Source organism: Sceloporus undulatus, chromosome 1 (assembly GCF_019175285.1).
Source record: "Sceloporus undulatus isolate JIND9_A2432 ecotype Alabama chromosome 1, SceUnd_v1.1, whole genome shotgun sequence".
Taxonomy (NCBI): domain Eukaryota; kingdom Metazoa; phylum Chordata; class Lepidosauria; order Squamata; family Phrynosomatidae; genus Sceloporus; species Sceloporus undulatus.
Genome location: NC_056522.1, coordinates 239,942,333 through 239,964,530, shown reverse-complemented (window position 1 = coordinate 239,964,530; position 22,198 = coordinate 239,942,333). Strand labels below are relative to the sequence as shown.

The window sequence follows — 22,198 nt, the reverse complement described above, 5'->3', positions numbered from 1 at the left end:
CCCCCACCCTGATTCTTTACCAATATTCTTAGCCAGAACAACTTGCTGAAGTATGAAAAATCAGCAAATATATATCTTTGAGCCTAACTGCAATGCAAGAATCATTCTCCTAAATCAAGACTACAGTTTTATGCATAGCATGAATAAACATGCATAGTATGATACTGGAGAAGAACTAAGGCAGCACGTCTACTGATGGGTAATTGGCTGGATCAGGTCTTGTAGGGCAGAGATAGACAATCTAGTAGCCTCTAGATATTTCAAATTTTAATTTCAATACATCTTTAGTAGCATAGCAATGTTCAGAGAGCATGGAAGTTGTAGCCCAAACATTTAGATGGTACCAGCATTACTGCAGAGACATGATCTGGACAACACAGCAAGGAAGCTGTGAAGACTGAAAACTCTTCTACCTTCATCACTGATAAAACTTACCTCTCTCTAGTATAAACTGGAATTCTTAGGAACTGGGTAAATTCCCCTGTTACACAAGCCACAGGTCACAGTGCAGCTGTGGCCATTGACAAAGAGCTCTTATTGTACACCACTTGAAGAAATACCTCTTCATATATCCCATTATTCAAAAATTGCAGTACTTTGCAGTAGGATCTAAATGCACAGCTGTAACTTCTTTAAACTACCATGAATGCTAACTTTCCATAACAGAACACTGATCAGAATCTGGAGAAACTCATTTAATTCTGGAAAGAACAGGTTCTACACTCTTTGAAATTAAGTAGAAAACATGAGCAATAAATGCCACAGGATACGTTCAGTCCTCAACTTGTGGACTTCATTAGGAAATGAAATCTAAGAAAAGTAACAGGATAGTCTCCAAAGCAACCTGAATTGCTTCTCCTCAAACCAGGACAGAGGGAATGAAAGTAAAGTCTCTCTCTGTTTCTCTCTCAGACTCTCTCTCACCTTCAAATGAAATCACAGGATGCTCTCTTCTTGAACACTGCTGCTCATCATCTGGGTAGTCAAGAATGTTCTGAGATGTAGAAAGATGAAACGTGAGAAGAAAAAGGCCAGGCAATGACAGTGGAACAGCCTTTAATCCTGGAACAACCATGATTGAAAATGTGTCGCAAGGTAGAGCCCTGGAGGATACCTGAAATACAAAAAGATAAATTAGAAAAAATTAGAGTCCTTAGGAAAAACTAGAGAGATAAGATCATTTTGCTGCACACGATCAGTTCACATGGCTCTATAGGAATGCTTGATTTAACAAAATTCTGCTTTTCCTCATTTCCCTAGAAATATGAGGCTTTTGAGGGGAAAAAACAGAAAACCTCCTTTTTCTTCCCCTGTTTTTCTGCTTTTCTCAAAGGTACATCTGTATTGGGATTCCAGCTAATATACCAATGCTGTCCCTCCCGCAGACTGACAAAGAATGATTTTCCAGGCTGGTAGGCACACTCCCACAGAATGACAAAGTATTTGAGAGAAAGTGTTCATATATTTACTCTCCCCCACACACATTATTTCTAAAACAATGTAAAAGATAGACTTTTGTGTATGACTGCGTACAGCAATGCTACTCAAAGAGGTGGCCTAGTGGCAAGGCATTAGCCATCCACTACTGGTTTGCAGCAACCTCACAGGAAAGAAAGGAAGAGTTATAGCCAATGGGCACAAATATGGTACTGGTCTCTGGTACATTAGGGATGGGAAAGCTGGTTTCTTCACATCAGATAGCCTGAGAAATAAGGATGTACAGTATTAAATCATATAGCTCCTGGTATAGTTTTCTTTTTAACGGAAATCAGTGCATTACATCTGCTTCACATTGTGAAGGATAGAGGAAGCAAAACAATATTTTTGTTCATGATTTCTTCTGTTCTTACTGTTATTTGGTTGTCATGAACTTGTAAAACCAAAGAGGTTCCTTACAGTTCAGGTGTTCTTTACAATTTGGAACCTTTTAGCTCCATTTGTAAGAGCAAAATGAAATTTAAACAATTCCATTTGTACTTTTAATATATCAGAAATGGTCCTGAAGTACATACATTTCATGGTCATGAAGTAACAAAGTGACCTTTAGTCTGTAAAGCATGCTAATATTGTATTTTTTTTAAAAAAATTCCAAAGATTTACAGGGTTCCACCCCTAAACTGAAAATTATATTTTAAAGGGGGGGGGGGAGGAAGGAAGGAAGGAAGGAAGGAAGGAAGGAAGGAAGAAGACAGGCTCCTTTTCTGATGACTTCAACATTTCAAAATTTCCAGATCCCAATCTGTATCCAGGGTAAGGTAATGCTGGTTCCCTATTAGCTGGAAAATGCATGGTCTTTCTCCGATATAGAACAACTGTTGCATATACTGAATTAACCAAACACCTAATTTCTGCACCACTGGCTTTATCTCATCTTAATCACCCTCAAGCCTGTTTTGGGATGCATCTGCACTGTAGAAATAATGTAGTTTGACATCACTTTAATTGACATGGCTCAGTGCTATGGAATCCTGGGATTTGTAGTTTGTTGTGGGACTAGAGCTCTGTGATAGAGAAGGCTAAATAGTCCTAAAAACTTCAAATCCCAGAATTACATAACATTGAGCCATGTCAGTTAACCTGGTGTCAAACTGCATTATTTCTGCAGTGTGGATGCAGCGTTGGTGTGGTGACTCAGACCTGGCCCTAATCCATCACAAGCCATCATTTAAACACATTAAAAATGTAGAACAGCACAAAGTCAGCATTCACAGCAATTACTGCCCACCCCCTTTATTATAGCTTGGTTTCAACAGTCTGCTTGCATGAGCAAAAGCTACTTCTACTGAGGCAGGCATAAAATCCCAGATGTCTATCAAATTCTACCTTCAGCTGCAGCCTCCTGTGTCATATCTCACCTAGGGGGATTTTGAGAGAGTGTAATGGTTAGTCAAATGGAGGTGAGAAAGTCCACTCTGTGAGCAGCAGAATTGCATTTGCCATTCTTAGAGTCTAACCCTGCCTGCCATCACTGGAGAAGCAGAAGTCTAAGCAAAGAAGACACTTCAAAAGGGTAAGTTGACACATCCTGCCTCACAGGGACTCCTTCTACCTTGAATGGAGATGGTGGCAGTGACACTGCTATTAATATTTCCTTTGTGTGTGTATACAGGGCCAGCCTTGTGTAGTGGTTTGAGCATTTGACTATGACTCTGGAGACCAGAGTGTGAATTCCCACTTGGCCATGGAAACCCACTGGGCGACCTTGAGCAAGTCACACTCTTTCAGCCTCAGAGGACGGCAATGGCGAACCTCCTCTGAAGAAACTTGCCAATAAAATCCTGTGATGAGCCTTAGGGTCGCCATAAGTCAAAAATGACTTGAAGGAACACAACAACAACAACAACAACAATTATGACAGAAAGACAGGGAAAAGAGAGGGGGGAGGGAGGAAGCTGGATATGGTGTTCTTTAGCTGACTTTGAGCAGCATGGAAATGTATAGTCAACAACAAAGTTTTAATAAGATTAAATTGTTTCAAGTAAAAGTTCCTGAAACAGCCATGCTGTGTGTAGGAGAGAAAAGTAAGCTGGCAGACTTTGGAAGGGTTTTAACACATACACACACACACACCACTTTGGGAGCACTACAGAAATGCAATAACACAGCAAACAAGCCATTAAAACATGTATACAGGACACTGTGAGAAGAAGTAGTGTTACCCATCACCAATAATGCTACAGGCACTGTGAGGTGGCAAAAGGTGAACAACCACCTTGCACTCAGCAAAACAAATGGCGAACACATACTGCGGGGCTCTGAGCAATAAAATGAATGATAATAAAATACCCCACAGCAGAGACTTAGAGGTAACATATCTGGATCCAGCATCAACTTCAGATTCATTATGTAATTAACTGATTAGCTGGAGAAATGCAAATTTCATTGGGACATATGTTGCCCAAATTTGGCAAAGCTGGGAAAACTTGTTTTTGAAGCACACAACTCTAATAACACTTCAGCTAGCATGGCTACTCAGAGTTGTAATCCAAAATAAGCAATACAACAATTTGCACAAAGCAAATGAGGTTAGCAAACGTGATTAACTGAGGCCCACAATATCAGCTACTGATAAGTCACATGTATTCAAAAAGCCTACACAAACAGAATTATTTACACATGTACTGCACATGCTGAGAACAAAAAGGACAATAAAAAACCAATAAGAAGTGCTTGAAAGTAAGAACATTTCTGTTGCAGTTAGCCATACATTTTGCAGAATTTGAAGAATGTTATCATAAAAATTAAGCTGTGATACTTTGCATCACTGGATAGTCATCCTCATCTTTAGTTCACACTAGATGAGGCTGAGCATTATAAATTCCAATCACCACTCAATGAAACCTAAAAAGGGGGGGAAGAAGAGGTCACTCACACCTTGATAAATGAGAGGAAAAACTCAGTGTGAACATCCAATGACTTCAGCAAGAGCTGTTACCAAGAAAGAGACTATATAATCAGGCACCACGGGAACTCAGCCTGAAACGAAGGGTTACTGAAATTAAGGGAAGGAATCACTGTGACTGCAGTGGTCTATGAAGCAAGGCAGAGTGCTAAATGATGGTTACGTCACACAAGATGGGTTATGGCACACCATGTTTCCAAAGTTTCATTTAATTCCCAAGTGGTCTAAGGACAAGATCCCTCTTTCCAGGTCTGCTTCAACACTACTAAAATTTATTATTTAGCCTTTCCAGGTGGGGCAAATAAATTAGTGCAACAGGAATTTTCTTGTTTTCTTTAAAAAAAATATAACCTAGAAGTTTTTTTGATTTATGGAAGCAAATTACAGGGAGAAAATTCTGGAGATACCTTTCACTTGATCCAGGGTTGTGTGGATGAGAGGGGATTCGAGATAAAGACAGGACTGCTGATAACCATGACTGTATTTGAGTCAACTTACTACTACCAGAAAATACTTTTACTGGAAGAAATAAGAAATATACACTTAGGGAGAGCCAGTGTGGTGTAATGCTTTGAGTACTGGACTACAACTCTGGAGTTCAGGGACTTTGACTCAGGACAAATGCTTTCAAAATTAAATATCTATTTTTTTCTGGATTTTTAAAGTACGATCACAAAAAATAATATGATCATGGGCTAGGCATATTCCCTGCTCAGCCATAGAAATCCACTGAGAGACCTTGGGTGAGTCATGAGTGATTCATCTTAAGGTCACCATAAGTTGGAAAAAACTTGAAGACACACAACAATACACACTTACAGCAACTCTTGTAATCGTCCTTCATGGGACATACAGTGCTCCCTCGGGTTACGAAATTAATTCGTTCCGCCGCGGCGTTCGTAACCCGATGCATTTCGCAAGCCGAAAAGGGCTTTCCGTTAGCGCTGGCAAGCCGCGCGTTTGAATTTCGCGCCGAAAAAAATTTCGTAACCCGAAAAAACCTTCGTATCCCGGAACAGTTTTTTCCAATGTAACTTTTTCGTATCCCGGAAATTTCGTAACGCGATCAATTCGTATCCCGGGGTACCACTGTACTTCTAAATAAAATGGTTAGGATTTACAGTATCATTTTAGTTGTCCTGGGTGTTTTCAGTTCTTGTCAAAACCACCATAGCACACAAACATCACTTTGTGATATAGTGGGAAGTACACTGGAACAACACAAATCCTGTTGGCAAAACAGGCCAAATTCAGTTCCCCCATAAAAGACATATCCCTATATTTATTTTCCCTATTTCAAATTCTGCCATCTGTTTGTACTTGTTTTCAATGATTTTACCATGGTTCTCCTCTGATTATGAGCTTCTTTCCCATCACAAAATTCATGTGAAGCCTTTTTTGAGTGTCCTCAGGCCCAAACTCTTTCTAATCTGTAAAGTCGAAGGCTCTCATGGCCAACAGGCATAGTTTTTTGTGAGTTTTTCAGGCTATGTGGCCATGTTCTAGAAGAGTTTATTCCTGATACAGTATTCCTGAATGGCAGGGGCTTAGACTGGATGGTCCTTCCAACTCTATGATTCTGTCTCTTTTTGTCCTTTTTTATGACAGATTTCTTCTTTTGATAATTCATGAGTGATTGTCATAGAAAAGCAATTTCTACCTCGTGCTATAGGGCTGTCTTCTGCTTCATGTCAAAGCAAAAAACAACAAATAGAAATTAACACCAGACCATTTTCTTCTACTTTTGGATACTCCGCAATAGTGTATTACAATAATTGTCTTAGAACATATATACAACAATACTCTCTGATTTTGTGTACCAACATTCCCAGATCAGTGATAGTCATTGTTTTACCTTACTATGATATTATTTCCTGAAGACACTTATATATTGCTTCATAAAAACTTTACAGTTTCATTAAATTATTAAATACAAGGATTAATCTATAAATAAATATACTTTTGAAAAAAGTGCCCAAGAAAAGTGGGGAAAATTGAAAGGTAGATCTCTTCTGTCCTCAGTCTAACATGGTTCTTCAGTAGATCTAAGTGGTACTAAGAGAAGAAATAATCTCTTCAAGTGATACTCCTCCTCTTCCACAAATCTCCTTTTCTTTCATCAGAACCAGGGCTAGCCTGGCAGTGAGGTAGTCTTCACAGGAAAGAGATGACAGGTGACAAGCATTTTAAAAAGCAACAGCCACCTCCTCCTCCCTTCTGTACCCTCTGCTGGAGGACAGACCAGTGTGTTCACTGTTTCTGCCCACCCTGATGCTGAGGATATTCTTCTGTCACCAATGCTGAAGTAAAATTCAGCTACGCAGTCACTTACCACTTTTGTAAGTGAAATAAGAGCAGGAGTCATCACCTTGAGCACATCAGGATGCAAAATGTTTTGAGCTAAATTAGTCCCAAGGTAAAAATAGATATAGCATAATTTCACATGAGATCTACCGGGGTCAAAGCAGCATCTGGTCCATGTGAGCAAAGGGGACTTTGTAAACCAAAGACTTCTTTCCCTTGCTCAGCCAACACCGCTTTAGACACAGGCTCATCATCATTTGTAATATGGTTGCTTCGAGAACATTGCAGAGAGGTTAACCGTATAAAGACAGACTACTCTGCTATTAATTAAACATCCCCTATTACATATGAAAGTTCCCATTTTCTACTTAGTTCTCAACAGATATTACTTTTTGTAGCATCTTGAAAATAAAAGCCTTACTTTTCCCCTTTATTTGGAAGAATCATTTCGGCCAATGAATACTATTAGCTGCAGTAGGTGGCCATCAATGTTTCTCAGGAGTCAAGGGCAGTAAACAACACAGCCCTAAAGCAACCACTTCAGAAGAACTGCAGATAGTACTAGGGACCATAAAACACCTACTGCTCTGCAGTGCCCCCTGCCAGGTTTCCATAGCCCATGTGCTCATTAATAATACAAAAAAGCTAAATAAGTAATACACTTCTACCAAGCACAATGTTCTCTTCTGAAAGCATCCTTTTAATTAGAAAGGATTCTCTATTCAGATTTAGTTTGTGCTTCCACAATCAAAAAGTAGAGTTGAGAATGTCTAATTGACTGACCAGGCAAAAAATAACAGCTTCTGATTAAGTTAGTATCTATTCTGGACAAGTGATAAGCCCCCAAAATTCACGTACAAATTCTGCTTCATTATATGGAATGGGCAGGTCATGCAGTAGGGATGTCTCTCATTCTTTGCCTGGGCCAGTCCTGGCGTTAGGTAGATAGTTGTCACCTTTGAGTAGTCAAGAAAGGGCACCAAACTGCCTGTTGGTTAATTTTTTATTGAATTTCTAAAATCTAAGATGGGGAGAAGTGTTTGTGTCAGAATAATTTGGCTCTCTTTAGGTATTATATCCCTGACTGGAGCAATTTGCTGTTATACCTCAAAAAACAAAATATATTGGGAAAGGCCTGTACTGACTAGACCAACATAAAGTATTATACATTGAGCCCTCTACTAAAACCTCAAGCTCCAGATCCGTGATTTTGAGGGACCATGGATCGTCACACCCAATATTATTAAATAGCATCAATGTGAACTGTACTGCCCGAGAGAACAAGTACTACCCGAGAGAGAACTGTACTGCCCGAGAGAACCTTAAGTTCTAAACTTCGTGGAAACCACTTGAACCAGAAGTTCTCAAGCTTTGGTCCTCCAGAGGTTTTGAACTTCATCTCCTCCAGTCTCTGACCATAGAGTGGAACTTATGGACTTATGTAATAGACTAGAGATTGAGAACCACTGATCTAAAGTGTACTACCAGCCAAACTAAGGCGGGTTACAGACCACCCTCAAGCGGCAGTTCTCCCCCCGCCGCCATTCACTGCAGAGGGAAGCCTCAGCGGCCAGACCGCAAGGCTTCCCAGCACAGTGAAAAAGGAGCGCTGAAATGGCGCTCCTTTTCAAAACGCAGAAGTGGCACCGCGAGGGGCAAAGCACGGCCTCGCAGCATCACTTCCGCCGCGACACGTCTGGATGCTATGCATCCAAGACGTCAAAATGGCGGCACCCATGTGGATGGGCGCCGCCATTTACGACACGCTCCGCGCATGTTGTGGCTAGTGCCAGTTAGGAAGGGGCGACTCTTCCTAACCCTAACACGCCCCTTCCTAACCCTAGCACACACAGAGCGCGCAATAAGTGGCAGTTTGTAACCCGCCTAAGTATTCATTTGTCACAAAGAGCCATGTCCAGTGTTTGCTTCAAAACAAACTGCTTTGTTCTGCCTAGGTGCTATTCACCTCTTGTTTGCTGATCTACTTTTATTTCAGTCCAACTCTGAGAACAAATCAGTCTCTGGTCTGTTCTGGAATTTTCTTGTTCTGGATGTTTTCTAAACCACTTGAACAGACAAATATAGTTCTCAGGATCATGGAGCATGGCAATTCTGGTGCTTTTTAAGATTTCTTGAGGCCTGACAGATCTTCAAAAGAATAACAGAAGTATGATTGAAGCTGAATTTTTTCTACCTCAATTTAAGATTGGATATTGTCATAAACTGAGCTCAGCATTCAGAAGTAACTAAATTGGACCATAATTTCTGGAAGCTCTAGCCAGAATGGCTAGTGAGCTTCTCAAAGCTTTCTTCTGTCATTTCATTTATACCACAGCTTTCCTCCATAATGCAACTCAAGGCATCATACATAGGGTTCTCATTTTGCCAGTCCCACATCCAGACTTCGACCAGATCCAGGCGTGCTCAGCCTCCAGTAAGGTTCAGCCTCAGGTTCCTCCAGATCATGCATGGGTCCCATACATTAAAAAAACAAGATAGTACATTTAAAAATGTAATTTTTCCAAGTTTTAATGCCAGTTCTCAACATTAATTAAAAGGAATACAAGCAACCACTTGTAAAACCCTCCCTGTCCTTGTTGATTATTCCATCTTTGTTGAATGTACACAAACACCTACTGAATCTCTCTGTTCGTCCCCTCTGTTACTTTCTTCTCTATAGACCCTACTTTTTGTTAATGGGTTTTTACATGGTCCAGTCACTGAGTTTATGACTTTTGTGTCCACAGGAGCCCACATATATGCACAGGAATTCCAAAATCTTCAACCACTATTCCCCCAATGACTCATTTTGGCCCATGACATTTTGCTGCTTACAGTGAAGGACAAAGTGTACTCCTTCCTCTGTTATTTTGTGTGTGTGTGTGTTTTAATATACTGCTATTCCAAAGATCATAGCGGTGAACAGCAAGTAAGCTAATTAGCAAGTAAGCTAATTATAACCCTCTCTGCTACACCTGAGTAACACAGGACAGTTTAAGGCCAACTGTGTGGTACACAAAATTCTATTCTCTTTCAAAAGAAGGGAAATGGGTGAGTGTGGGCTGTCCCCTTAATTTGGTAGAAGGTGCAGGTTTGCATGCTCAACTCTTCACCCTCCACAGACATGACTGGGGGATTATGTGTTCATGCAAAATTTCATGTGTGCACACGATTACACATACACAGTTCTACATAGGACCAAATTCTCTTTAGTGGAACTATAGAGAAAGAACTAAACAGAACTGATTAATTACATTAACAGGAGGGAAATAACAAAATATAAACCACTTCACCTAATGCCTTCAGGTTTAAATTGAACAGACTTCAGACACAGAACTGGTAATCTGTTCTTTTTTAGTATCGCCATAAATTCTACTTTAATGGAGATTATTTAACAACCATCATGGGAATAAAGCAATTGAATGGGAACAAAATTCTTTACTATAATTTGGAAGCAGATTACTGTAATTTGGAAAGGAGATTTTCCTTTTGAACCAAAGTGTTGGATTTTTTTTCCTATTACAAAAGGAGAAAAAGAAAAATGGAAGAAAATGGTGAAGTCTTAATGGTTGGCTAAATTCACACTTATATTAAAATGGAATATTAAATCTAAAAAGAGCAAGAACACCAGTTAAATCAAATGAACAGGAGAATTTTTTTTAAAAAAAAATAATTGGCTGGATAAGCACAAAGGAATATAAATGTTATAAAACCTGACAGCTGTGCCATTCAGAAATGACAGGCTGATTCAGTGATCTGAACATGGTAAAATCTTTTTTAAAAAAACAAAACAAAACAGAATTCACTCAATAAATATGAATCCTTACTCTCTTCACCTATGGATCCATCACTATCCATCACCAACTGAGATAGCCAAGAACTATCCTCCTGATATATCTTTTTAAAACTTTCTGTTACAAAATGAAAGCAAAACAAGAAGCAACATTTTCCACCCAGCCTTGGCAAATAATGCATTTACTCATTGCTATGTTTATGCCACAAACAGCAGATGTCTTACAACCAAGAACTATTACATGGCATGAGATACTAGATCTATCAATCTCATCCATAAGATCACTCCCTCTGCTGGAGCATGGATGCGCCTTTTCTCTCATTTAAACCAGTTCCTAAAACTGCCAGATTTCTCCCATGAGATTAGAATCCAGTTGGTTTAAAAGTCACAGAGCAAAGCAGCCAAGAGTGGAGGCACAAGAACTTTGGCTTCTGACTGGCCATTTAGTCACCTTGCCAAGCTGCCTACACCCACGTGAACCCATGACAAAGAGATTAAACAAGCAGTACACCAGGCGCACACCCCCTGACTGTTACTAATAAGACTCTAATTCACCACTCTTGGCTGAAGGCAGAGAGCAGGAGCACCTTCAACTCTTTCCTTTCAGTTCTACCATGCTTTCCACAGTGGTGAGAGAGTGTTCACAGTTCAAGCAGCAGATGAGAGAAAAGCATCTCACTCCTAAAATGGATCTAATCTATTAGAGGCCTTAATTTATACCATAGGTGGGCACAGCAACACAACTCATTCACATGCTGCTGGAAGAAAGTGTGAAGGTACACATTACCCTAAGAAAATCCATCCTGAAGTCTTCTCCTTGGGTCACTATTTGCTCTAAATTCCAGGATTTCAAGATGAGGATTGCTAAACTCTACACCAGTGGTTCCCAAACTCTGGTTCTCCGGATGTGTTGGATTTTAGCTCCCAGAATTCCTACTGCCAAATTTTCCCCATAAGTCACCTATTACGCTTCAAGGTGCCTCAAGAGTCTTGGGTGCTTCTACGTGGCTTAACACTGCAATGTTTAGAAGGATTGATTTCTTGCATATAGCTCTGGTACTCTCTGTGGTCATCTAGTAATATGCTCCTTTGCAACATTATATCTTCTGAGGTCTGGCTGCAGGGGCAAGGTTTTTTTTCCTGCTATAGCACCTAGAAGGTGGAAAGCTTTGTCTTACTTATAAATTTGCAAGGAAAAAAACATCTAAGAAAAAGTGTTGTTCTAACATCAATCATTCAATGCATTAAATTCCTTCTTAAACAACTTCATGTTTCATCCAAATGCTGTTTATTGCTAACAATGGCTTACAAACATACAGACTGAATAAAAAATTTAATGCAGGACTACTCTAAAGCAGCAATAATTCTACTATTGTTAAATCCACTTTAATATTAGTCTTTAATTATCAGTATAATGCCATTATGAAACTTCAATTAATCATGTTACCCCACTAAAATGTAACATTTATTATGAATGAGGATGGATTTATTCTCTATTGCATGGTACATTTTTTTAAAAAAATTACCTAGTTCCACAAAGTTATTTTTCTTAATTATTTCATTATATTTAATCAGGAACAACAAGGAAGCTTTGGTAATGTACTGTGGAATATACAACTGGCTAAATCAAAATAAAGAGCTGGGAGGCTGGAAGGAAAGAGTCTAGATCCCCAGGTTGCCTGGGAGAACCAGGTCCTCCAACAAGATGGGTACTTCCATCTTGTCAAACAAAGTGATACGTATCACCAAAACACAGTCTTAAAAGGGGATATATATATATATATATATATATATATATATATATATATATATAGAGAGAGAGAGAGAGAGAGAGAGAGCTCACATACTACTTTATATCTACAAATGTAGGTTGCCTACTGTTATAATTTACAGAGAAATACAGTGATGGAAGTGAGGAAAATTGTGATAAAGGGCCCCTACATAGTACATAGTTCTAGCACCATGGTTTCACTTTAACTTCCACGGATATCAGCCTATGAAATCATGTGGATTATAGTTTACTCAGAGGTACAAGACAAACCCTTTGGCTGAGAATTCTAAGCACGTCTCCCTAAACTATAAATTCCAGGATTCCACAGGATATTGCCATGGCAGATGAACTGGAAACATAGCACTATAACTGTGAAGTGTGAAAGGTTCCATGGTGAACTACATGGTCGCTCTTTTGCCCAGGTGCTTGCTGTTAATAGGAAAGTGCAAAGCTGCTCCCTTACTCTCTTTTCTTATGGTTAATCTTTGATAGTGGCATCACTGAGGGGGATACCAGGTTCGGCGCACACACACCCTCGCCAGCTGCAGCAGCCCTAGGTTTCCTCCCAAGGAAAATGCCTAGGATTAGAGGAGCAGGAGGGGTGCAAGCGGCAGCAAAGCCTGGAAGTCTAGTGTGCCATTTTGCCCACTAGGCCACCATCCCTGGCAGCCCCCCCCTCTCCACACTGGGTGACATCCTGCATGGTGGCACAACTGATCTTTGAAATGGATTTGGAACAGATAAATTTTCTAATAAAGGGCACCTGTAAGTAAAGATCTGTCCTCTCACAGGCATTCAGACAGAGGATCCCCCCTCTGTAAAGAACATCTCACGGCCAAACTAATTACCAATACCATAAGGGAGAGTATAAGAATCACATGCTATTGGCATGTCACTAGCAAATGAAAAGTGCCATGTCACTAGTAGATGAAGAAGCTGCTTATAAAAGGTGACTCCACCCTACCCCTTGCCCCAGCCCCCCTTGTGCTATAATTCATCCATTCAGGAGAGTCCTCTGATCTCCTATATAGTATTGGAGACCTGTGGGGAGAGGAAAATCAACTTCTACAAACTCCCTTTAGCCAAAATATAATTGGATGAAACAAAATGCCCCCAATATGTTGCATAACCTGGCAGCACCCATTCCCTGATGAACAGAGATCATCTGTTCCAGAATGCCATTCAAGGTCAAAAGCACACGGCAGGCTCTCCACAGCATTTTGTATTTTATAGTGCTTGTGTGAGAATCCTCTCCCAGGTGTAGAACCGTTCGGACTATTGTCTAAGGGATTCTCCAGATAGGCATCTCATTCTGACACCCTCTTCTTACAACACAGAATTACCATCATTACCAGTTAATTTTAAGTTATTAATTTGGGAACATACAAAATTGTTCTCCAACCGATGACTCTGCACTCACTGAGCACACAGCAGAAAGAGGTTTCATTGAAACATGTAGAATAACTGCAGTTGAATGGGAGGGGTCTGGGATCTTCCTGAGAGAGATAAGACCTCAGAGTCTTTCTCCAGCTGTCAAGTATGTTTATAATATTTCCATTGCCTAAGAAGGAGAAAGTCAAATATGTTTATTAAGAAAAAATAGACGTGCACACACACACGCCAGCAATGTGCCTTTGGGCTGTGACACTAAAATGGACCCTAGATTATGTGAACAGAGACCAAGAAATAAAACTACTGTATATATACATGTGTAAGTCTATAAATTTCAGTCAAAAAATTGACCCCAAAGTCCTGAGTCAACCTATCAATATGTTAATGTAAGTACTGTACTTTAACTCTTATTTAAAAAGGAACCATGCCCTGGTGAAGAGCAAGACATAATCTGTGCTGGAAGCATTGACTCCCCTCTATTCTCTCACCCATCCAGCCTTTAGGATGAGCACAAACAATTGTGCTTACTGGAATTTTGTAAGTTGCTTGGCATTGTTTTCCTTGCTTCATCCTTTAGATCCTTTGTCAAATGCCCATAATTTTTATCCTCAACTTATACACAGGTCATACCAAAATCCATAATTTTGGCCCTAAAATCTACCCTTGACTTACAAATAATAATAATAATAATAATAATAATAATAATAGAGTTTATTTCTATTTCCCGCCTCTCCAAAGACCGAGGTGGGATTACAGCAATAAAATAATACAAGGTAATACAAATGGTACAAAATATTAATACGAACAATAAAACACTAATATTGAATTTACCAATTCCTATTAGTATCCTAAAATCAATTTGTCAGTAGTCAGTAATCACAGTCGAGAGTGGGATATTATCATCAACTTCTATATAGAGTCTGATGGGTAAGCCCACCGGAAGAGATCCATTTTGAGTGCCTTCTTGAAGGTCTTTAAGGTAGCAATACAATGGATCTCTTCCGGTAGGCTATTCCATAATTTTGGGATCACTGCTATAAACACCCTATGGGAAGTTGTCATTAACCTGGTACTGTGGTGTTCCAGTAAATACTTCCCTGATGTTCTGAGAGTGCGAGACAGATTGTGTAGGGAGAGGCATTCCCGCAAGTAACTCGGGCCCGAGCCATGTAGAGCTTTAAAGGTGATGACCAACGCCTTGTATTGCGCCCAGAAGGTAATTGGCAGCCAGTGAAGATATTTTAATACTGGTGCTATATGGTCAAACCTAGATGTGCCGGTGACCAAACTGGCTGCCGCATTTTGAACCAATTGAAGCTTCTGGACTTGGTACAAGGGTAGCCTCAAGTAGAGCACGTTACAGAAATCTAAACGAGAGATTACCAGTGCAAGTACATGAGGTCGACAGATAGTTGAGTATAAATGGTAGGTACTATTTCATCTTATTAGTATAGCCTATACAAAGTGTTCTTGTAGAACCTATGAGATTAGCTGAAAGAAAGAAGTTGAGCCTACTTACTCAGCCTACTTACTCAGATGAATGTTAACATTTTAAAAAGTGCATGCTTACCAACTCCCTTTCTTTAGTTAGTCTCAAAGGTACTACAAGATCCATTTGCATGCTGATTTTCCAGACTAATACAGCTATGTCTTTGAAATCTACCACTACTGTAGCCTTTGTATTTTATACCTTTGTCAACTGACCATCAAACACAAAGATCTGCAATATTTGCACAGCAATAGCAAAACAAGAGAGGCACTGAATCTGCACGATGCTTTCCAGATACTTCCATTTTAAATATGTTGTGAGAATGATTTCTAAAACAAAGTGAATACAAGAGCAGTATGTATTTGCATCACTCACTATCTTTACCGCTTGTTCCAGTGCACATAACTCATGCTTAAAACACATTAGTTCCCAGATTCATGCACTGCTTTTTTAAGTGGAGGGAGAATTTCCAATTAATTAATTATAGAGCCAGCAGGCGGTTTTGTGGGTTTAGTTGAATTATCTGAAGCAGAAATGCAGAATGCTAAATTTAAGAGATTGCTATTAAGCATACATATTTTCAGCTGAAGAGCATGGTTTTCCTTTGTGGGGTCTCAGTACTCTGAGGGGCTTATTTTGCCATTCTGAGCATTTGAGAATATTCTTCACACAACAGGCTAAGACACACTCACTGATTCAGAAGTGATTTTACTGAAGTTCAAAAGCTAGAAAAATTGGATACTGTTGGGAGTGCAAGAAGGCAATAGAATGCAGCATAGACAACTAAAGATGAAGCCAGAACACTAGACCAAAAAGCCCACCCTTCTGCAATTTAATTTTCACACAACTCAAAGTCTTGTCTCTTGAGTAATTAAACTGTTTACAATAAAACTTCAATGATGTTTGAGTACTGAACTATAAATCAATAGGGTTAGAGGCTCAGGGAGAGCTTACTGTTGTAAAACATTTTAGAAGGTTTTGGAACAAAAACAAGGAGCTACAAGCAGCACTGAACTGATCCTACTCCACTCCCCCCCAAAACAATCAGGTTCTTAATTAGGTCCCTGATTTATTTCTGTCCAATACCCTTCTAAGAGTATATCATTATGGGAGTAAAAAATCAGACAAACTGTATTAATAGTAGGAAGTAGCATTTGATTTCTGCTACTCTATTTTTATTCCTGATGAAATGTCTAAACTTATCTTTTTTCATTATTATCACCAATTTTAAGCAAGGACAACTATTCATATACAGTTTAGCTTTGCTTTGTTTTTTTCATGAAGATGGAAGCAATCAAAGGAATGCAATGTCAAGGGATGCTACGTAAAATTCAGAATGATACCCATAATATAGCCACTTGCAAACACCTTACAAATATCCTACAGGAAAAGAGGCAAAGTAACTTAGCCTTCCCATTTTTCATGGGGTGAGGGGGATGGGTGGAAAAGGAAGGAAAGAGAAGATGGTGAAAAAAGCTGCATGCAAAATATATACATTGTACAATTCTTTGCAACCATTCTATATTTGATATTGTAGCTTTTAAGAGCACACAGTGTATACACAGGCTTCAGCAAATGTATTTGCCACTGTCACCAAGGCCATCTGCCTATGGTGAATGTAGCAAGCAACTCCTCCCCATTCTTCATCCTTCAAAACAAGAAAGGGCAAGGGAGGCGAGGCACTAGATGCTCCTATCACAAGGAGGGCAGTGTACTGTACCTCCAAACAACAGCAGCTGTACAGCTTTTCCTCTTGGAAAAGGTCACGCAGGTTGGGTGGGTGGTGCTCATCATTTCACTGTCTCCAGATAGCAGCCCACAGCAACTCACACCTACACACACCTGGCCCTTCATTTGTCCAAAAGTGCTGCCTTGAGCAGCAAAGCTAATCAAAGTTTGAACATATCAGCATACACAGTAAGAGGAGAATCACTTGTCTCCCTTACACCTGAAAATTTAGACAACAGATACATGTTATTTCACTTATATTTAAAACCAGTCTAAGAAAATTTGTCATGTTTGAAACAATTCTTTTGAATCTTAAGATCAGGCTGAACATCTGGACCATAATCCAAACCATGCTTAGCTAAGCCTTACCAGATCCCACTCCAAAAGATTTCTGGTTACTGGTGATGATCCCAACAATTCCTTACACCAACCAAATAGCTCAGCCTCTCAGAGCTCTTTAACATACTGCTCCTTGATCTGCTTCAGCTTGCAGCACGTTAACTGCTATGTCCTACTGCCTTCCTGACAGAACAAGTGCACAGTGGAGTCTATTGTTTTTTGTGGGATTTTCGGGCTATGTGGCCATGTTCTAGAAGATTTTCTTCCTGACGTTTCACCAGCATCTGTGGCTGGCTGGCATCTTCAGAGAAAGTGAAGATGCTAGCCACAGATGCTGGTGAAACATCAGGAAGAAAATCTTCTAGAACATGGCCACATAGCCCGAAAACCCCCCAAAAACTATGGATGCCGGCCATGAAAGCCTTCAACTTCACAGTGGAGGCTATTGATAGCCCTCATTGTCAAGGTCAAAGGGAGCTGGAGTATTTTGACAGCCCACCTGAGAATACTAGCATCAGTAATGCCACAGTCAAGGAGGTTATGGGACTGGAAGAACAAAGCACCTGGACTGGTTTCATTTCCCTTTTCCAGATCCACTACATTACTTGCCAGGACACCGGGAAGAATGGTAGCAAGTGGCCTGGACAGAAGTCCTCATTGAGAGCTGCTATACTCAACTGACAGTGCAACAAGTAGCTCCTAAGAGGGAGCAAGTAGTTCCTACGAGGGAGCATGGTAGGATCTTGAGCCTACTGATGAGCCAGGATGCAGAGGCCAGGGCTGTTGAGAGCTGCTGTGCCCTGGGGGAAGATGCACAATCATGACCCATGTCCTAAATTTACCAATAGATATAGCCACCTCTATCTGATGATAGAATTCAAAGACATGGCTTTTTAATCTGGAAAAATCAGTATGCAATGGGATCTTGTAGCACCTTTGAGACTAACTGAAAGAAAGAAGCTGGGAGCATGAGCTTTCATAGATTTGAGCCTACTTCTTCAGGTGCATGAGGAAGTAGTCTGAAGTCTACAAAGTTCATATTCCCAGCTTCTTTTTTTCAGTTAGTCTAAAAGGTGCTACAAGATCCCTTTGCATTCTGATCTGATGAGACAGGTAAGTTTACTTTGCATTGTGTTTTTTTATTTTATTTTTTTCACTCTCAAGGAAGGCCTAAACCATCTAGAGCAAGATTACTCAACCATGGTTCTTTAAAACTTTAGAGTTCTGTGAGAGGTTGCCTGGGTTTCATGACAAAGTATGTCGGGGGAGGGGGGGAATAAACATTTTTAAAGCTATAGACAAGATCATTTTTATGGAGGAGTACCCTTAGACCTGAAAATTATTTCAAGGATACCTCTAAGCTTAAAAAAAATTGAGAAAGGCCAATCTAGAGGTCTAGGCCCAAGGATTTGGCTCATGTTTGCCTCTGCTCAGCTCTGGAAGCTGATGGCAACTACATTCCCCTATAAAGCTCTTCCACCACAGCAAAGACCCAAAGAAACACGTAGGCTTAGTATTTCAAAGAAAAATAGTATCTCAAGTTTTGGTTTCATGAAGTGGGATAAGGTCCCAAAAATACTGAAGCAAACTCACCATATCAGACAGGCCCTTCAGTACATGATTTAGACTGCACCACTGCAGCCTCTCAAGATTTCACAGCATCACATTTTACAAATAAGCTCAAAGCCATGAGGCCTCCAAAGAGCCCATAAATGTCTCAGCTTCCGAACAAAACAAACAGATTTTCTTCCCCTCCCACTGTTGTGCCCAACATCCTGACTTTATTGTATACATCCTTCAGCAGCAGGCAGCTGCTGCGCTACATTAACTCTCCCCACCGAGAAGCCAATGGGGCTACTTTCCACAACATCAGCTACTGCACTCTGGACGGAGGTAATTTTTAGAGGGAAGCATGTTCCTAGGAAATGCATGTCGTGACACAATGTCACTACAGCCAAATAAAAAGCTAGTAAACATGCAAATTGGAATTGCCTTTGCTTGCCACTAGTGCAAACCACAAGAAACTTTTCAGAGCGGAAATCAAAATGACACACACAAAATTTTTTAAAAATTGGAACCTGTATATTTTGTATGTATGTGTGCATCTCCAAATTTGTCCATCTACTGTTGAAGACATTCTGTTTAAATCCATGTTGCTGCAAAAATTATGTGTAATGAAGTAAATAAGTACAATTCTTGTCCCTGATACAGAATTCTGGATATGATACCCTGCAAACCAACTGACTGCCCACAGTGCTATCAATGAACTGATCCTTTTGGAACTGCCAAAAACACAGAGGTGTTGCCCTAAACCTTAATAGAGTCTGGCAGAACAGAGAAGTCTAGGGAAGAAAAACATCAAAGTATAGTTAAATGTTATTAAGAACAGAATAAAGGAATGGGTTATATGTAAAAGGGGTGGGTTAAAACTGTTGCCAAACTATTAGGCAGACAGGGATCCTGGGGTCTGTGTGCATTACCTGGATGTAGAATAAAATAATACTCAAACCCTTCAGTAAAAATGCTGATATAGACAATATGTACTAGGCTAAGATACTATAAATCCCAACCAATGAACAGAGTGAGGGGAAATGTTTGACATACAAGATGAAGGTGAAATCAAGTATTTAACAATTCCATAGATACAAATGGGAGAGATAACAGTACATGCCCATTACAAATGAGAAATATGTTAAAATGACCAAACACGTTTCGACACTAAGTCTTCTTCAGTGGTCAAAGGATGCTGGAAAGATAAATAGTAATATCAGTGGTTTATCAGAAAAAAAGACATATATAATATGGAGACCTTTTGGAACTGGTCCACACAATATGTTTGTAGACAAATGTAAAAGGAGAATCACCCTATGCCTAAAAGGAGTGTGGGAATTTCACTCAGGACAAATGCTTTCAAAATTAAATATCTATTTTTTCTGGATTTTTAAAGTATGACTACAAAAAAGAATATAATCATGGACTAGGCATATACATTAATATACATAGACCATTCCTCAGATACAGCATCAAATGTACAGAACATAATGCACTTCCATCTCCTTCCCAAGCCAGAACAGGTATGGCTGGTGCTGTCTACAGGTGATAAAGAGGGAGGGATGAGATGATTCAGTTTGGGAAGCAGCACTTTATTTCTTGGGGGGGGGGGGGAAATAAGGGTATGTTCATTTCCCCTGAAAGCCCAGACCAGCTGCATATTCATTATTTGAACTGCTTCCCTCCTCCCAACTGGTAAGCAGTAACAGCAGTTCCCTTCAGGGCCTGAAAGCTGCCAAGATGTTACTTTTGGATGGGGCAAAAAAGCAGGATGATAGTGTCCTGCTATCCATCCAAAAAGAGACATATGCACAGGTAAGCCACACTTATGCTTGCATATGTCTAAGAGAATGCAGCAAACACATCTTCTAAATTACGGCCTGTTACAGACTGCCAAAATAAAGCTGCTTCGGGTCTCTTTGGCGGTATGCTGTTTAAATGATGCATGAGTCCTAAGAGTCCAGAGGTTGCGCCAAAGCCACACTCCATTCCTAAGCACTGGAGTGCAGCTTTGGTGCAGCTTCCGGATTCTTAGGATGCATGCATCATTTAAACAGCATACCGCCAAAGAGACCCAAAGCAGCTTTATTTTGGCAGTCTGTAACAGGCCTACATTTTCTTGAGTTTGGCACATTCATATACAGCTACAATTCAAACTTGTACCTTGGACAGCAAGATCTATTCCTTGCCAGTTGTAACTGTTTATGATAAACTTTACATCTGATTTTACTGTCAGTGAAATAAAGTGACACTAGTATATGTTTTGGGTTCCAAATGTACCAAGAAAAAGTTGTGCTGAATGGTATTTCTGAATGGCTCACAACGCAAACTTTGCAGCTTGACTATTTTATATTTCATTTGAAAATAGAGTTTATAACCTTCATGGTCAAATAGATCCACTTTAAAATATAGTACAAAAATGTGTCCAGGGGCTTGGAAACTAGAAGGCAAATAAAAAATAACAGACAAAAATGCATCAATTTAAGTAGTTCATTATATTTTGGTTAGTTTTAAACCATAAATCAGAAATAACTTGAAAGCACACAACAACAACAACAACAACAACAACAACTTCAGCAGAATATAAATTTTAAAAGAAGAACAGTATGTCTATCTGTATGACTATATGTACCACACCACTAAAAACTGGGAGTAACAGAAGCAGCATTTTTCTCATTTTTGTCCAACAGAACAACCTTATGGGAAATGAGGTTTTCAGTGTACCATTCTATTCCTTATGAAATGACCTGTCAAACTCTTTGTGAAATACTGATTTCCCATAGCTACTACCAATTCCATCTAGGTGGCTAAAGTTATAGATTTCTAAGTATATCATACTAATAAAGAAGCAGCAACATTATAAGGTTCCAATATCCACTGTTCATACCTACCTGTCAGCAGCCACATACTGCGGCTTCAATATCCCAACCAATGTCAAAAGAAATGAAATAGACTGGCAGCACAAAACAGTACTAAAATTCTAAAATTCTGTTGTTCAGGAGTATATATGCTTGTGCATATTGGCTAGTCACTCCTGCTTGGTTAGTCTCACCACCAACAGCAGCTTCAGGGCTAAATCAAACATTACATGAGCAGGCTTCCACTCACACAGTGATATTTCTCTTTTCCCCCTTTCTCCACTAATCGGATCTTTCTTGCTTTCTTCCACCTCCTGAAATAACTGGCCTAGGTTTGAAGATTTCCTTAGTCCTAACTTTTGCCTGAATTTAATATTTTAAAATGCAGAACCTATCAGTCTATTCTTCCAAGTCCCAGTCCTGAGTTAGAGGAAACTAGCTAGAAAGTCCTTTCTCTGGACATGGCAAAGACACATTATGCTCACTTTTGATATGGCAGGGGTAGGGAAAGACCAGTTCAACCCAGTGACAAATTGATGGAAATCCTTCCTGGATCTCTGGACGTCTTGTC

General features: G+C 39.8%; 2 protein-coding genes across 3 annotated transcripts in view; one reads left to right on the top strand and one right to left on the bottom strand.

Annotated features, from left to right (window-relative positions):
- The window catches only part of SEC22A (SEC22 homolog A, vesicle trafficking protein), a 1,054,631-nt gene that overhangs the window by 371,168 nt on the left and 661,265 nt on the right, over positions 1–22,198 (top strand). The window lies entirely within an intron of this gene.
- Positions 1–22,198, bottom strand: part of SEMA5B (semaphorin 5B) — a 558,977-nt gene that overhangs the window by 243,090 nt on the left and 293,689 nt on the right. The window contains 1 exon segment of the mRNA XM_042445089.1: positions 925–1,114. Within this exon segment, the coding sequence (XP_042301023.1) occupies positions 925–1,075 (151 nt within the window). The 5' untranslated portion in view covers positions 1,076–1,114.